Raw genomic sequence first — 15,899 nt, forward strand, 5'->3', positions numbered from 1 at the left:
TTTGACTGCATGTAATCATGTGGATCAGACTTCCCATGAAGGAAGAATGACTTAACCTCTATGTGTCTTCCCTCAAGTATAAGAGGAGGGAGACCAGGCTTGCTAAAAGCACCTGTGAAGGTGATCAGGGTATTCTTTTGAAACACAAATTAATCATGAGCCATCCGTGTGATGCAGCTGCTGAAAAGCAAAGAGTTGTCTGAGGAGGAAAGGAAGAAGGTCGTACCCAAGCATGAAAAAAGTAAAGGCTACGAAACCAGGAAATTCCATTCCTGCATCTGTCTGTAACTAGATCATTGTTCTGAGCCCTTATGAGACTACAGCTGGCATTCCATAAAGTCAATGTTCTCCAACCTTGGCCACATTAAGATGGGTGGACTTCAACTCCAGAATTCTCCAGCCAGCATCTCTTCTTGGTGGGTGTCATCTCCATAGAAGGTAGCTGTGGAGACATTGCAAAGAAATTTCCTCTGAAAAGTGAAATGTTTCAACGGCAAACCCATTGCCAGGTCAAAAACATTGAGGGAAAGAACCCGGCAGTTGGAAAGACGTGGAACACAAAATTCTTTACGTGATTCAAGACCCAATCATGGGACACGCTGATGAAGAAAAAGTCACGTGGCCTGTCTGCTTTAATTGACTATGATTTTGCATTTGGCTGATGACAATTGGTTTATTGTTGCATTGCTGCATGTTTGCACACTTTTGCTCTACATTTTTAATGGGACAGAAAATGACCAAAAGATCAGAAGATAGAAGTAAGATTACTCAGCAGGTGCCAACATTGTGTTCAGCGAAATCTGATCATGTGGCCACTCAAGTCAATATCGTACTGGGAGCAGCCCGAGTCTGATAGGATTGGAGGGGATCCAAATGAATATGGCCAGTAGAAAAATAAAATACCCAACTGTATGTGGTGCCAAGATTCTCTTCCAATGATGCTTAAGTTTGCCCTTCTGAGTCAGCTTGCTCGCTTTCTCCATGAAGCTCTAGATATTTAATAGGAAGCTGATTTCCTTCATCTTCTGGAATTATATAACTGCTCGGAGCCCTTGTGAAACTTCAATCTGAATTTCACAATGTGGTCCATCCTCCTCCTCCTCTTTTTGGGGTTCCTTTTCCCTGGACACAGCCTCCCGCTGAGCCCTCAAAACCACGTCTCAGGTGAGTTCTCCACATCATCATCATCATCATCATCATCATCATTTTCTTTTCACTTCCTTTGGTAGACGATGGAGAAGGCTTGCCTTAGGATTAGAGATTTTGCAACAATTCTTTTCCTTTTCCCATTCAGCTGAAGCTTCCAGCCACCCTCTGGATTTCCAGAAATCTCAGTAGCATGGGTGCCCCATGTTACAAAATGAAAAATGAAAAAAAAATCTTTTGAAGGAAGTGACTTGATAACCTTTGTGTCCCTCAGAGGCTCAGAAATGGTAGAGTGTGGCAATATGTTTTGATCTGTCGTCCCCCTGAAAGGGGAATTTCAGTTTGAATATTTTACAAATAAATAATTACATCAAACAAGCAATCCAATTTGTTATGCTCCAGATTCAGACCACGACATTAGCACCTCTGTACCTTCAACCCTGTTCTGAACCAAATGACCCTCCCTATATAATCTAGCAGGCTGGTGTTGAAACCGTATCACCACTTTGATTCATCCGCTTATTTTAATTGATATATTTAGTGAGATTCATTTGCCTAAAAGATGCCTAAACACCCTCTCAAAGATTGCTGTGCCAGTTTCCAGCTTTTCTGAAACACGGTTCCCAATGAGAGAGTTCTGAGAACTTAATTTTTGGAAGGAAAGGACTAACAGGGCAAGAATTCCTACTTGCACCTTAAGGCAGTGGATGCGATGTTCTCTCCCATCGCTTGTTGTCTTTTCAGTTCCCAGAAACAGCCATCGTGTTCCAACGGGTGACCCCTCTATTGGAACAGTTGGCTTCAAAGAAAGCAGAGATCATGGTTTGCACCTTGAGGGGTTTCTACTCTGGAAGCACCAGTGTGAAACAGCTCTCTCATTTCCAGCCAGTGAAATCTAATGAATATTTCACCAGCAACATCTTACTGCAACTCAATAATTTAGAAAGGAATTCTGATCATATTTTTTTTCTTATGTGATTGTATGCACAGCCTAGGAAAATCCAGGAAGAGGAAAGAAAAAATGATGCCATGTTCCATTTGCACCCACTCTGAAATTCTCCTCCCCTAGTTAATGCTGCCGATGATAAATGCTCACCACCATGTCCAAGTATCTTACCAGTGAAGGAACAAAAGGACTGAAACTCCTGATATGTGGCTTAGAGCAAGTTGTGGGGTAATTGCATACCACCGTAATCCCTGAAGTCTCAGTTGAGCCCCCAGCTAAGAACCTCAGTGATTGGGCAACCTGCAGCACTACCAGAAGCTAAGCCTGGACTCTTCCCATTCCAGACGATGGTCCACCTTCAGCTGAACTTGGCAACTAGCAATCCATGCAAACATAGCTGCCATGTTCAGCTGGGAAGATTTAAGCCTTTACTGCCTGCTTTTTAGGACACAATTTAATACTGGTCAAGAAGGCTTTCTTCAGTGGCATTGCTTTGAAGACACCAGCTCTACAGGAATATGTTTTGTTCCAGATCCTAGCAACATTCTTTGTCCACCTGCTTCCACAGATTGCATCTCTGGTGGTGTAGGATAGAGAGGGGCTGAATGTCTTTACTTTGAAGATGGAGTTGTAGACCCAAGCAAATATCTTCCCATTGCACCTCCAAAGAACTAGGATGGGTTTTCCTAGAAGTAGCCTTAGATCCTCTACTGGAGTATGTTCTTGTAATCTGAGGTCATTGGTTGCATCTTTAACTGCATTGCTGTAGAAAAAAGCCATTTTACCTATTGGGAAGAAAATTATGGGATAGAAGTTGGTAGAGAAGAATAGTTGACAGGCCCCTTCATGAAGTGTTGGTTCTGTCTGTGACTGGTCCTTCTTTCCCGCCCAATTTCTTGCGATGAATAGAACAAAAGGTTAAATGATCTCAATTTTTTCCTCACCCTCTGTTACCCAAAGTTCTCACTTTTTCTACTTGACTTGACCAATTGTTTCTCCCTCTTTATCTCACTGCTTTCATTTTTAACCAGAATATTGAATCAAAGAGAGAATGCAACTGGACCCTAGGCTGTAGGCATGGCCCATCCTTTCTGGTGATGCTTTCAAAACACCCCTAAAGTTCCCTAATGCCTTTAATGTAAAAGAGAGAGTGAGAGCTGAATAGGGAACTGACATTAATTTTTTATCTTTGGATGGCCAAAGCTGTTCCTCCAGTGCTATTAATGTGTATGCCCTGCCCCCAACACCAAGACCCTTGTACATAGATAGAATAGCAAGCTCAGCTGTGCAGTGGGCAATCCGGAAAATGATCAGGGGTTGAATATTACCTGGTCTTGGGAGAAGAGTGGAATGACACATCCTGATTTAATGGAAATGGCGGAAGAACAGAATGGTACCTACACCGTTGTCATTCGCCTCCCCATCTTCCTCCATGATTGGGAATCAGGAAAGATTTTCACCTGTGCAGTGGAATATCCAGGCTTGGCTGTTCCCATCACAAAGACAATTTCCAAGCCCACAGGTAAGGAAGAAGTTACCTTGTTGCCCGTCATGGGGACTAATGGACTTATTTTCCCTTGGGCCAAGGGGTTGTAGGAAAATTTTTAATGTATTGGGCACACTGCAAGCTTAGAGACCTGAAAAGGCATGGTCTCTCATGTGCATCAACAATCCAGAATACTGGTTGGATAAATACATCATGTGAACAAAACTTGATTTTGGCTTGGCAGAATGTGTGACTCTAGTCATAGAATGGCCTGCAAACCATGATTTAGTGATATACATGAACACTGGGCTTATTTATGAATAGTGGCTAAAAACATATACTTTAGCAAGAGACGTGAACCATTCATTGCTGCCACTAAGTTGTCCTACGTTTCATCATTGTGTTTCATTCCTCATGCTTCACAAAGGCAAGAGCAGTGCACCCAAGGTCTGCATCTTCCCTCCGGCTCGAGAGAAACTCAGCCCAGGCAGAGAGGTTATCCTTACCTGCCTGGTGAATGGGCTTTCCCCATCAAATATTGATATCCAGTGGCTAAAGAATTACAATCCTCTGCCAGAAGACAACTTTGTGAATACCCCAGCTATGAAGAATAACCATGAAGATTCCTTCTTCGCCTACAGCAAACTGAGTATCCCCAGAGATGATTGGGACCAGCCCAACGTATTCACCTGTATGGTGGTTCATGAAGCCCTCCCCATGAAGTTCACTCAGAGGAACATGTCAAAACCTCAGGGTAAAAAATGAAGACTGATCTCAACCAGCTTCTCCATTTCAGTCCATCCTAGATTTCCCTCTAGTACTGTCAGACGAAACCTTTATTTATTTCCCTACTCCCCCATTTGGCTTCTGGATGAATAAAAGCAAACCATCTCAGAAATATCTCGGGTTCTGTTCTTTTCTCCTTAGGGGTGAGGTCTAGAAGGGGAAAGGGGATAATCTGTCTGAAAAAGCAGAGTCAAGGCTTAAGGATGATAGTCTAAATGGAGTTCATCATTCTTCTATATGAATCCCAAGAAGGCCAATGGATTTAGCTGGTGTATGTGTGGGTACCCCAATTTAGCCTCACTGCAGTGAGAAAAGAGTGGAATAGATGCGTCTAAACCAACGTGGTGAGCTTTAGTGGCTTTCAGTGGAGATTTGAACCCATCAGGTTCAAGGACAAGTATCCTCTACTATCCTCTCTGCTCCATATCCACTTTCCTATATTCTTAAGAGTGCCCTTCTCTGTATGTTGGCTGCTTAGCCCAAGAGCAAAAAGTCGAAGTAGCTGAAATACATAGAATTGTAATTATTGACTGAAAAGCTTCCCATCGTCCTTGATCCAACCACATCCTTTGGCCAACTGCTTCTGTGCCATGGTTTCTCCATGGAGTCTAGCTCTGGACCAATCAGTCGGAGCAAAGCTACACTGTTCTCTGCAGGTCCACAACCTAAAATCTGTTTCAGTATCAAGGATTGATACGTAAGACAAAATAGCCAAAGAGTCCTCAAGGGAGACTCTCAATAAGCCATTATGATATTAGGACATTATGATCAAAACCAAAAGGATAATAAATGAAAGGTCAAATTCCCAGGCCAAAACGGGGGACTTCTAAAGGATCAACCATGGCAGGGAAGACTCTGAGTTTGCCGATAGTAACAAATAATTGATGGAAAGCTAAGGGACAAACAGGAAGGAAGGAAGGAAGGAAGGAAGGAAGGAAGGAAGGAAGGAAGGAAGGAAGGAAGGAAGGAAGGAAGGAAGGAAGGAAGGAAGGAAGATTTAATTCAAATTACTGGATTTGTTACACGCTGTAGGTTGAGTAATAAGGGAAAATAGATCAGGATGGGCATTCATTCTTAAGACATCCACATACAGAATGCAAAGCTACATGATGGAGAAAACAATTGTTCTCCAGAAAGACTTCCAAAATCTACTGATAACCAGGATAAATAAAAAAGAAAGGCGGTCACATTTGTCCTCAAAAGCTTCTACCAAAATCCACTGATGGACTATCCAAAGTCCCACAGAATAGGATACAAGCTATATTCACACAAAAAGGAGAGGCTGCCTCAACACCTTTAATATTTCAGATTTCATTTTGAGAAAAGAGAGAGAGATTGTCAAGCACCCAAGATGAGCACAACTGTAGAAGTTAAATATTAAGATCTCTCAGTTTGGACACCTACATGCAAATTGAAGTATTTATCACAATCGGGACTCATTTGTTCTTGATAGGCCTGATACCATTTTTCCTTGACTTTTTTTATAACTCTCTCTCTCTCTCTCTCTCTCTCTAATTCACTAAAATTCAGACAAGGATTCAATGAAATATAAAAACGATAACTGACAAAACTAATGTACTTCTCCTTTTGCCTTCAATCTTTCCCAGCATCAGGGTCTTTTCCAAAGAGTCATCTCTTCGCATTAGGTGGCCAAAGTATCTGAGCTTGAGCTTCAGTATCAATCCTTCCAATGACCAGTCAGGGTTGATTTCCTTTAAGATTGACTGATTTGACCTTCTGGCAGTCCAAGGGACTCCTAAGAGTCTTCTCCAGCACCACAGTTCAAAGGCATTGATTCTTCAGTCCTCAGCCTTCCTTATGGTCCAGCTCTCACAGCCATACATTGCTACTGGAAAAACCATAGCTTTGATTCTGCAGATCTTTGTTGGCAAGGTGATGACTCTGCTTTTTAGTATGCTGTCTAGGTTTGCCGTAGCTTTCCTCATGTAAGGCACTCTATGCTACCCAAGTTTCAGAGAGCCAAACAAAAACTTGAGACGAGACTTCTGTAAAAAGTTACAGATATTTATTGATCAATATGCATCTGGTTGGCTCAATCAACATCGTGGCAAGAAATGTTGAAAGAAACCACACCTTGCAAAGCAAACTTCAAAGGTTTTATAGAAAGGTATAGGTGTAAAAAAAATCAAATCTTAATTCCAGCTTGTGATTCTTCCAGCCTGGCATTTCTCATGATGTACTCTGCATAGTTTTAGGCCAAAGTGGAGTCAGTTCTTGGCCTGCTCCATCCTGTAAGCCTGACAGTTTTACACATTTCAGATGTCTGTGTTGCTTTAGCTAGATTGACAGGTCAGATTTTCTTTTAACCTCTTACAATAGGATTTCCCCTGTTTACTATAAGTGTATAGCATGGAAAGCAGGGAAAATAACATTTCCAGAATAAAGGGTAGTAATTTTCTCTCTCTGCCTCTGCCAAGGGAAAGTCTCTCTCTCTCTCTCTGAATTACACTTTTTAAAATAAAAATATGCATTCAAGTATTGCAATAAACTTGCAGGCCTCAAAGAGTTTGAGTAGCAAGGATTCAGTTTTTATATGCAATCTGTTTATTCTAGAGACAGTTTTCATGTGCAGCTCAGGTTCTGTGGACATTCACTTTTGATTACACTGTTTGACCACCTCCTTTTGCGGAAATCCACCTGCAATGTTCATCTAGGATTATGCACCAGGGTCACCTTGTGAGCACTGCTGGAACATTTAGTCCCCAAATTCCTTAAACCAGCTCTGATTATGGCAGGATTTAGGACTCTAGAAGGGGAGGTTTTATGCTTCCTTGTTTGTTTGTTGGCTAACCCATGAGGGCGTTAAACCTTGACAAAAACAACACTTCCTTCTGTGTTTTCGAAGTAGATATTATCAGTGCAAATATAGGAAAGTATAACAGATCTGAGACTAATTTACTTCCTCCCCCACCCCCTTTTTTATTTTAGAGAGATAGGAAAATACTTTTTTCCTTCCTTGAAAGACTTCTTCAAAACTGACCTTTTCCATAAGGTTTCTGGCTCAGGAATCCTTATCCACAGCTTAGACAGATATGATAATTGATTATTGTGTCTATAGGTTTTTTTCACCCACAAATAAACATGTAAACTAAGGAGAGCCATTTGAACCTAGAGTTTCTACAACTTGGCACTACTGTGGATCTTGGTACTGAGATCTCAGATCTAGAACTCATGTCCACTTATCTTTTACGTGGCACCATGTGTGGTCAGTGCAGATTAGCTTCTTTTCCACCAAGACGTCACTTTCTTTCATAGCTTTTATTGCTCAGGTTCTTTTAAGGGACCAACTGCTGGTTGGAAGTCCTCATCTTCTTTTATTCGCTGGAAAGTGCTGCTTAAGGCCTTTTTTAAAGTTATTCTGTGGTAGTTTTGGAAAATCTTGTACAAATCTTTCAGGCTCCATTCCCAGTGCACACCCTCATATTCCACATCAGTGAAATGCCTTGCCCTCCCCAATCATAAGATCCCAAAGATCTAGATGAAATAAAAATGGGGAAAGGGAAAGAATGGGAAAGATGAATAAAATGGATTAATAAGAAGATATGAGAAGCATGTGAGTGGTGTGAACAGACAGCATGGAAATATAAGGCAACTAATGCTCATTGGATTTGGGCTTTTTAAAAACCTAGGTAATATATTTAAAAAATTGCTAGTAAATGAAATAATTAGATATATATCACTACTCTCCATAAGATTTATATCCATTTAGGAAGACAGGTTCAGTTTGTTTTATGCCCCAGAATGCCTTTACCTCTTCTTCAGAAAAAACATAACAGTATTGATTAATTAATGAAGTACTATGCAAGAAACTTAAAACAATAAAGACAGCAATCTAGACATTTCTGTTGGTCAGATTAATTAATCATCAGCTCATTTCGACAGCTTGGCCTTGCCTAGTGATGGAACTTTGGGACTCTAAAAAGAGATCGCTAGGGGAAGAAAATGGGGAAGTTCTCTGTGACTGAGACTTTTTTGTTCTAAGATGGCACCTCTTGGATCCCAATTATATCTCTTGGACCTCAGTGATCTTGTTTTTTTCACACCTTCACGCCAGATCAAAGAACGTCACTAACCTGAAAAACTCTTTCTTAGAACATTCTTTAAGAACAAGGTGAGGGGGAAATTCTGAGACAGACTACAGATTGGCAGCAGAGGTTTGATGATTTGAACTGAAGCTGACGCTTGGCTTGGTAAGTACAAAATTCATCAACATTTGGGGTTTGGGAAGATCAAGACATAGAAGGTTAAGGTAACTCAGGTTCAGGTTTCCCAACAGATGCTGAATAGTAAAGCTTGGTCACCACCATCTTCCGTGTATCTCACTAGCTGAAGGAACAAATAGACTGAAATTCTTGATATCAGGCTTAGAGCAATTTGTAAGGTAGTAATCCCTGAAGTCTCAGCTGAGCCTCCCAGTTGAGCATTTCACTAACCAGGCAAACTGTAGTACTACCAGAACCTAACCATGGGCTCCTCATATTCCAGATAATGCTCCAACTTCAGTTGGGTTTGGCAAGTAGCAACCCATGTTCAGCTGGGAAGCTGAGGGAGAAGTTCCAAAACTGGGGATGAGGAGAACTCAGCTCTCTTTGTTAGCTTCTTCCACGTTCCACAAACAACCAGGAAGTTTCTTATTTAACTTCTGTTCTACCTGCCACTTTGCTCATGTTCTTTTTTAGCATTATGTAACAGAATATGAAGTGTATCAAGATAAATAGTTGAGAATTTATTTCAAGTTAGGAGATTCATTTGAAAAATGCTCAAAGCTATAGTTCGTAAGGAAGATATTGGGACTGAAGAGAGTTTTCAGAAAGCTTCATCCAAACTCAACTGAGATATGTTTTTAACTCTCAGTTCAGCAGGAGACAAGCTGAGGGGGCAGCAGTAGGCTTACCTAGATAACCTCACAAGCCTGATATATAACTGGGAAGCTTAGGCCTTACCAATCAACACCAGCTTCTACTAGTGAAAATCGAAGGAGGTGATTGATAGCCTGCCCCAAAGATGATACTCAGCTGGGATATTTCTGAAGCTCCAGCTGAGAGCTAAGACTAGGAAGAGCTACCCCAGCATCTGCTTCAAGCCTGATCCTCAACTGATAGCTTCTTGATCACCCATTTGAATTCTAGGATCTGGGTGCCTTGGGGTAGCTCATCTGGGAGATCCTTTGCTTTTGATTGAGTGTCAGAGGGAGGGAAATCTGAGCCATGCTGGATCCTTCACTGTGCCATTTGTCATCCTCCTAGCTGAATTCAGAGTTTAGTCAAGCTAGTCAGCAGAAAGAGGCTACTTGGGGGTCTACTCTCAGCCAGAAGCCCAACTACGAGCTTCCTGATGAATGCTAGGGGTCAGGGAAACTATCAGGGAGTAAGGGTATTATCTGGGTGCCAAGCCTGCCACCTCAGTTGGGAGGAGGTGGGTTTGAAGGTTCAGCAATTGGAGAGAATGGGGCTCCTTGGAGTCTCGTCCAAGCCTAAAGCTCACCCAAGGATTTTTCCACTTCTGAGCTGAGCAGGTAAGGTAGCCTGCAAGGGGGCCTGCTGCAAACTGTAGGCTCAACCATGTGGTACATGCGCTTCTAGTTGAATCCAGAGTTCAGATCAGCTGGCAGGCAGAAGCAAGCTAACTGGGTACCTGTTTGGTGCCCTGTGCTCATCTGCAATTTTGGGGGTCATCTTCTTGTATTTTAGGGTTCCAATTAGTTAGTGAAGAGCAAAGATGCAATGTAGATGATTGCTCAAAGCCTGCTGTGATAGGGAGATCCTAAAGGAAATTGCTAGAAGCCATTGTTCACCTTAGAACTCATTGGTGATGAGAAAAGCTTCTACCAGAAAGGTCTTAATTCCCAGCTGTGCTTTGGGACAGCTGGTTCCTCAAAGCTGGTTCTGGATTGCTACTTAAAAGTCTCTCCTCACAGAGAAAGGTTAGGCTACGGTGAAGCTACTGGACAGCAAAAAGAGGCACTTGACATCTTGGCAAGTGGGAGAGGGAAGCAGAAAGCATAACCCAGTCAGATTTGAGCTGGAAAATTGATGAGCTGCTAAATTGGGCTTAGGCTGCAAGGAGGCTTGTTTTGAGGATGATGCTTGACTGGGAAAGTTTGATGCGCCATCAGTTGAATGTAAGCTTCAAACTAGGTGCTAGAGAGCCAAGCACCCTCCTGGAAACCCTATGCCAAGGCTAAAATTCATTGAGAAGGTCTCTCATCTCTCAGACAATTAACTGGGCTCAGGAAGGTGGAGGGAAGCTCTCGAGATTTTGTCCCCCCACCTGTTGCTCATCTTGAGAGACTCTGGAATTTCCAGATCAAGATCATTCGGTTTCTGAGAAGGTGTCATAGTAGGTGGGAATGACCTTTGGAGACAGGAGGAAGAGCCACAGATAGAGCTAGTAATCTGGACTACCTTAAAGGGCTACCAGAAGGTGGGAGAAACCCTTAGAAAAACTCAAAAGCTGTTAAATAGACACGCTTCTGAGTAAGGAGACCCAAGGAACCAAGTTGTGAAATCCAGAGGTTTCTGATCTTCCCGATCTGAAGATATTTATCTGCATATTTATGTGATTTATCTACTGCTTGAAGCCTAATGCTCAGGGATACTATATGAAAATACGCTCCCAGTCTGACTCTTGCAGGGAGGTGAGTGGCATTTTTCATAGGATGTACTAACGCAAGATTCCTTGCGGCTTTGTTGAGAACCACATTTTAAGGGGGCTCACTGGACCAAGGGCTCTAACAGCGTGGTTTCTCCAAGCCCACAGCTCCCCAATGAAGCCACCTGCTTCAAAAGACATGTAATTGCCCCTAGCCAGCAGGTGATGGCTTTTGCAAGATGGATGTTCATGCGATTGCTAGCTAAGGCCTGCAGAGATGAAAGGATGGTTAGCAACCCTAGTTCTCTTCCCCATTTAGGAATGAAAGGGTGTAGCAAAGCATGAAAGGAGAGACTGTGGTGACAGAAAGGATCTGACAAGTCAGGGTAGTCTGGCCCTTTTGTTACTGGACATCTCAGGTTCTAGATCCAGCCCCTGCAGGACATGGGCTAGATTGTACCCAGGGGAATTCTGCACACAGTGGGAGCTGAACCCTGGCTGAAAGACCAGTCCCTAACTTTTAGGCTCTCATAGTACTTAGGGTCTTCTCTGCTGCCAGATGAAAGCAGAACAGTTCTTATAAACTGAAGCTTTGCATTTACTAGAGAAACTTGAACCTATTGCCTAGAGCTGACTCCTCCAATCCGGAGCCTTGCAATGTATTGGGCTTCAACTCCCATAATGTATTTTTTTCACTATTTTGTTAAACCACTCTCATGGACTTTTTCCCTCTTTTTGACTATAATGTAGAGAGTCTAAAATGACCCTCACTCTGTCTTAGGAATGGATGGTCTATCATTGTTCATTGGCCCCTTGCTGGGCTATTGTGGTGTCCATCTGGGCCTCTCTGTACCAATGTGAGGTTAAGATGAAAAGTCTCCTTCTCTTTGCAGACTGGCCTAAGTCCCCATATTTTCCTGGACATGAAATTTATTTCAGCCTAGTAGTGGGGAGGTATCAACTAGCTCAGATAATGCATGGTGCTAGAATGGCATGAAAGAAACATGGATAAGAGATGATGAAATGCAAGTTCCTGATCGAAGGTTAAGTCCAGGAGTGCCAACTCTTTTCTGTATCGGTTCCTGAGTCCTTAGCGCCAGTTTGAATCCAGGTGGACTTCAATAGGATTTGTATCCGGGCATTGTTAGATGAAAGTGTCTTGTTCTGACAGCTGAACGGTTTAGAGTGGTACATCATCCACCAGAAAGGAAATATGAGTCAACCGTTAGTGATATAGATTGGCCCATTAGGAGCCTTAGCTCTCAATTTTCTGCCTTGTACATGAGCAGGAGAGCCAACAAACAAGAGAGGGGTTGACATTCTTAAATGAAATAACAAGGTTTCAGCTAGGGTTTTGTCTGTAGAGGATTTCGATTCGTACCCATTTTTCCCTTCACAAGCAAAAGGTTTCATTGCACTTGCTTCAGACTCTGGACCTGTCAAGTGAAACAATATCTGGTTTTCACTGAAACAATCTCCTCGAGGTCTAAGACATTTCAGGTGAGCGATGTATCACCATATTCGTAAACAAATAAATAAGCATCTGATCCAGATGGAGAGCAGGAAGAAAATTAATCTAGAACCTCTTCTTCCAGGAATCCAGTTCTCTTTATGCAGAGATTTGGGTTTATTATTTTTTTTAAAAAGTAAACTTTTAGAAAATATTTAAGTTCTAAATATTTTCAAATCATTTTTAATTTTAAAAATATTTTTTTAATTTTTTAAAATGCATGTATTTTTTTTAATGTAGGTTTTTATTGTTTTCATCTTCAGACTAAATCCTATACAACTTAAATGCTGCGTTGCTACCTCAGTCAGAATCTCAGCAATCTAAAGTCTCCTTCTGTCTCCTATCCAGGTTTTGGGGATTAAAATGCTACATCCCTAGATCTTTCTCAGATTTTCTGCTTTGCCACAAAAATATGGCCCCACTCCTTGTATTCATCACTTGATGGCTCTAAACCTGATTTGGGGGACAAAATAAAATTCCTTCGGTGTGGTTTGATGTAGCTGCTTTGAACTCAGAAAGCTAAACTTCCTGATTTGCAGAAAAATTGCAGTTCAAGGTCTGAAATCTAGGGCTTAAGGAGAAACGAGGGTATGAATGTTCTGCAAATTCAGCACACTGAGAACCTCAGCTTTCTTTTGATTGAAGCAAAACTCTAGACCTCGCAGTATGAAAATATGCTTGAAGTCTGTCTCTCTTCCATGCACTGTCAATAATTAGATGAAATAATAGTTGCAGGTGTTTCCAGATGATGGATCTCTCTAATGGCACCATAGAACTATTCCATATTTATCTCCTTAACTAATCTATTTGAGGAAAGAAAAAAAATCAGAACAACTACAGGACCACAGTTTCCTGCAAATTCTCTCTCCACAAATTCACATGAATAGTGTAGAGCAGTGCTCTTCAAACTTGGCAACCTTAAAATGTGTGGGCTTCAACTCCCAGAATTCCCCAGCCAGCATGGGGGCTGGAGAATTTTGGGAGTTGAAGTCAAACATCTTCAAGTGGCCAAGGATGAAAAACGCTGCTGTAGAACAATCTGCTCTAGAAGCACTCAAGTCCATCAGAAGATATGTCTACACCATCTTCATCATCCTGTCTTTATCTTCCCTGCAGCTACTCCCAAAGCCCCAACTGTGTTCCCACTGTCTCCTTCTTGCCAAGACATTTTCGCCACCTGCCAGGTTACCATTGGTTGTCTCGTCGATGACTACTTTCCCGAACCAGCCACGGTGCAATGGAACTCAGGCGCCATCACCAGCGGAATCCTCCACTTCCCTCCAGTTTTTAATTCGTCCAGCCATTATACCCACACCAGTCTGCTCACCATCTCAATCAACCAGTGGGAATCAGAGTCATTCCAGTGCAGCGTTCACCATCCAGCCACCGACTCCATAATTAACACAATCATTAAGCGTGAGTCCAGCAAAATTGTTGTTAACCTTTTTCCTTTCAAAGGGCAGTTGATTATAAGGGAGTCTATCCCATATACCATTTACATCCTATCATTAAGAAGATTTTCAAGATCAGAGGTAAGGAGGAAGCAGAGTAGTGGTAATAGATATAGTATTCAGGATAGTATCAGATTTCTGCTTAGGACCAAAACTCTTACATTATGGAAAACACCTAAAACTGGTGCCTTTCCAAAGGGATTTGCAAGGACCAGGTGATTGGTGTGAGGAGAAAAGATTTGGGCCTTTCTAATCTGGAGAAGGGAGAACCCAGGTCAAGTCATTTGAGATTTCAATGATGAGGGGGCAAGTTTCAGCATGTTTATTTAAATGCATGCAAGTCTGAGATGTTTTCTGAAATCCATGCCTTACAAATAACATGCTTTCTTCTTTTAAAAAATGTGTCATGAAGTCCTTCCTTGAATTTTGGGGTCAGATAATAGGACGGACAATTCCCCATTCACAAGCTAAACAAACAACATTTTATTCAAACAAGCTCAAGAGCTGATCTAGAAGGAAGGGAAGAAATTAGGTCAAGGTTCTAAGGGAAAGGTGAGGAGTGATGTAAGGGCTGACATGAATTTTGTATCCATAGATGACAATCACATCTGCTGTGGGATTAACATCTATCTTCTGCCCCCACGCCCAAAAGACTTGTACATAAGCCAAAATGGCAAGATCACCTGTGTGGTTGTCAATCTGCCAAAGGAAGAGGGGTTGATAATAAGCTGGTCACGGGAGAAGCAAGAAGCCATGCATCCTGAATTAGTGGAGGTGACCAAAGAAATGAATGGAACCTTCACTGCTGTCAGCCACCTCCCTGTGTCTACTGCAGATTGGGAATCAGGAGAGCCTTTCACCTGTACAGTGAGATATACAGGTTTGCCCTGCCCCATCGTTAAGACAATTTCCAAGATCAGAGGTAAGGAGAAAGTAGAGTTAACCCCTTTAGAGCTCCAGCATGTCCTGCCTTCAGAATATTAATTGTGCACATTGGCTGAGGTTCTTACATCACATTAAGTTTCATTTTGGCCTGGAATGCTATGTGATACCCCCTCCCCCCCAGTCAATTCTGTGTAATTATAATTGTGACTAATCTCTTAATCTCACAAGTGAACCAGTTCTCTGTGGTTGGTTAGCTACAATAAATCATGGCTTAATACATGAGGACCCAGTCACTGCTTCCATTACTTTATCCTACCCTTTATAATATTTGCCTTTTTATCTTTTTCTTTCTATGTTCACAAAGAACACAGCAAGGAACCCATCATGCACATCTACCCTCCCATTGAAGTGATGCACAACCCTGACAATAAAATGATCCTAAGCTGCTTAGTTTATGGGTACTCCCCAATGAATATTGATGTCCTGTGGGAAAGGAATGGCAATCCCATTTCAGAAGATAACTATGTCAACACCCCATCTATGGAGGACAAAAGAGATGATTCCTTCTTCACGTATAGCAAACTGGTTATCTCCAAATCAGACTGGGAAACTGGGAACCCATTCAACTGTATGGCTATCCATCAGGCCCTTGGGGAGAAGCTCATACAGAGGAACATAATGAAATCTCTGGGTAAACGTTGAAGACTCCTGTCAACATGCATTGTCTTCCTAGAGTTCTCTCTCACTTGTCATATCCAGTCCTTGTAAATAGTTTCCAGGCTTATGTGTTTGGCTCCTGGCTAAATAAAAGCAAACCAAACTCAGAGGTCTCTCAGGTTGTGCTCTTTTCTTCAACCAGACTGGGGACTTGGCCAGGATGAGGGATGAATTCTGGAATGGAGAGGAAATGAGCTAATTTCTCTGCACATTAGAATAAGATTTCAGGTTGATATTGGAAGCAAAGGGGGTTTCACTTCTTGCATATCAGTATTGACCTGAGGGCCGAAATCATTGGTCCGTGTATGTGCAATCATCCCCTGTTATCCTCCTCCCAGCTCTTCCAGGTGAGTCAGGAGC

The 15,899-nt window shown here is 42.1% G+C and overlaps 1 gene segment (V, D, J or C); it reads left to right on the forward strand.

Moving 5' to 3' along the window:
• Positions 1 to 3,466: 3,466 nt before the first annotated feature.
• On the forward strand, positions 3,467 to 15,640 carry LOC103052960 (Ig gamma chain C region-like). The segment is given in 5 exon segments: positions 3,467 to 3,614; positions 4,006 to 4,332; positions 13,603 to 13,902; positions 14,533 to 14,859; positions 15,187 to 15,640. Coding segments are annotated over 5 exon segments (1,440 nt in total).
• The last annotated feature ends 259 nt before the right edge of the window (positions 15,641 to 15,899 follow it).

Source organism: Python bivittatus, unplaced genomic scaffold, assembly GCF_059951505.1.
Source record: "Python bivittatus isolate LINGU-HERP-01145 unplaced genomic scaffold, Pbiv_v1 ctg000370_np1212, whole genome shotgun sequence".
Taxonomy (NCBI): Eukaryota; Metazoa; Chordata; class Lepidosauria; order Squamata; family Pythonidae; genus Python; species Python bivittatus.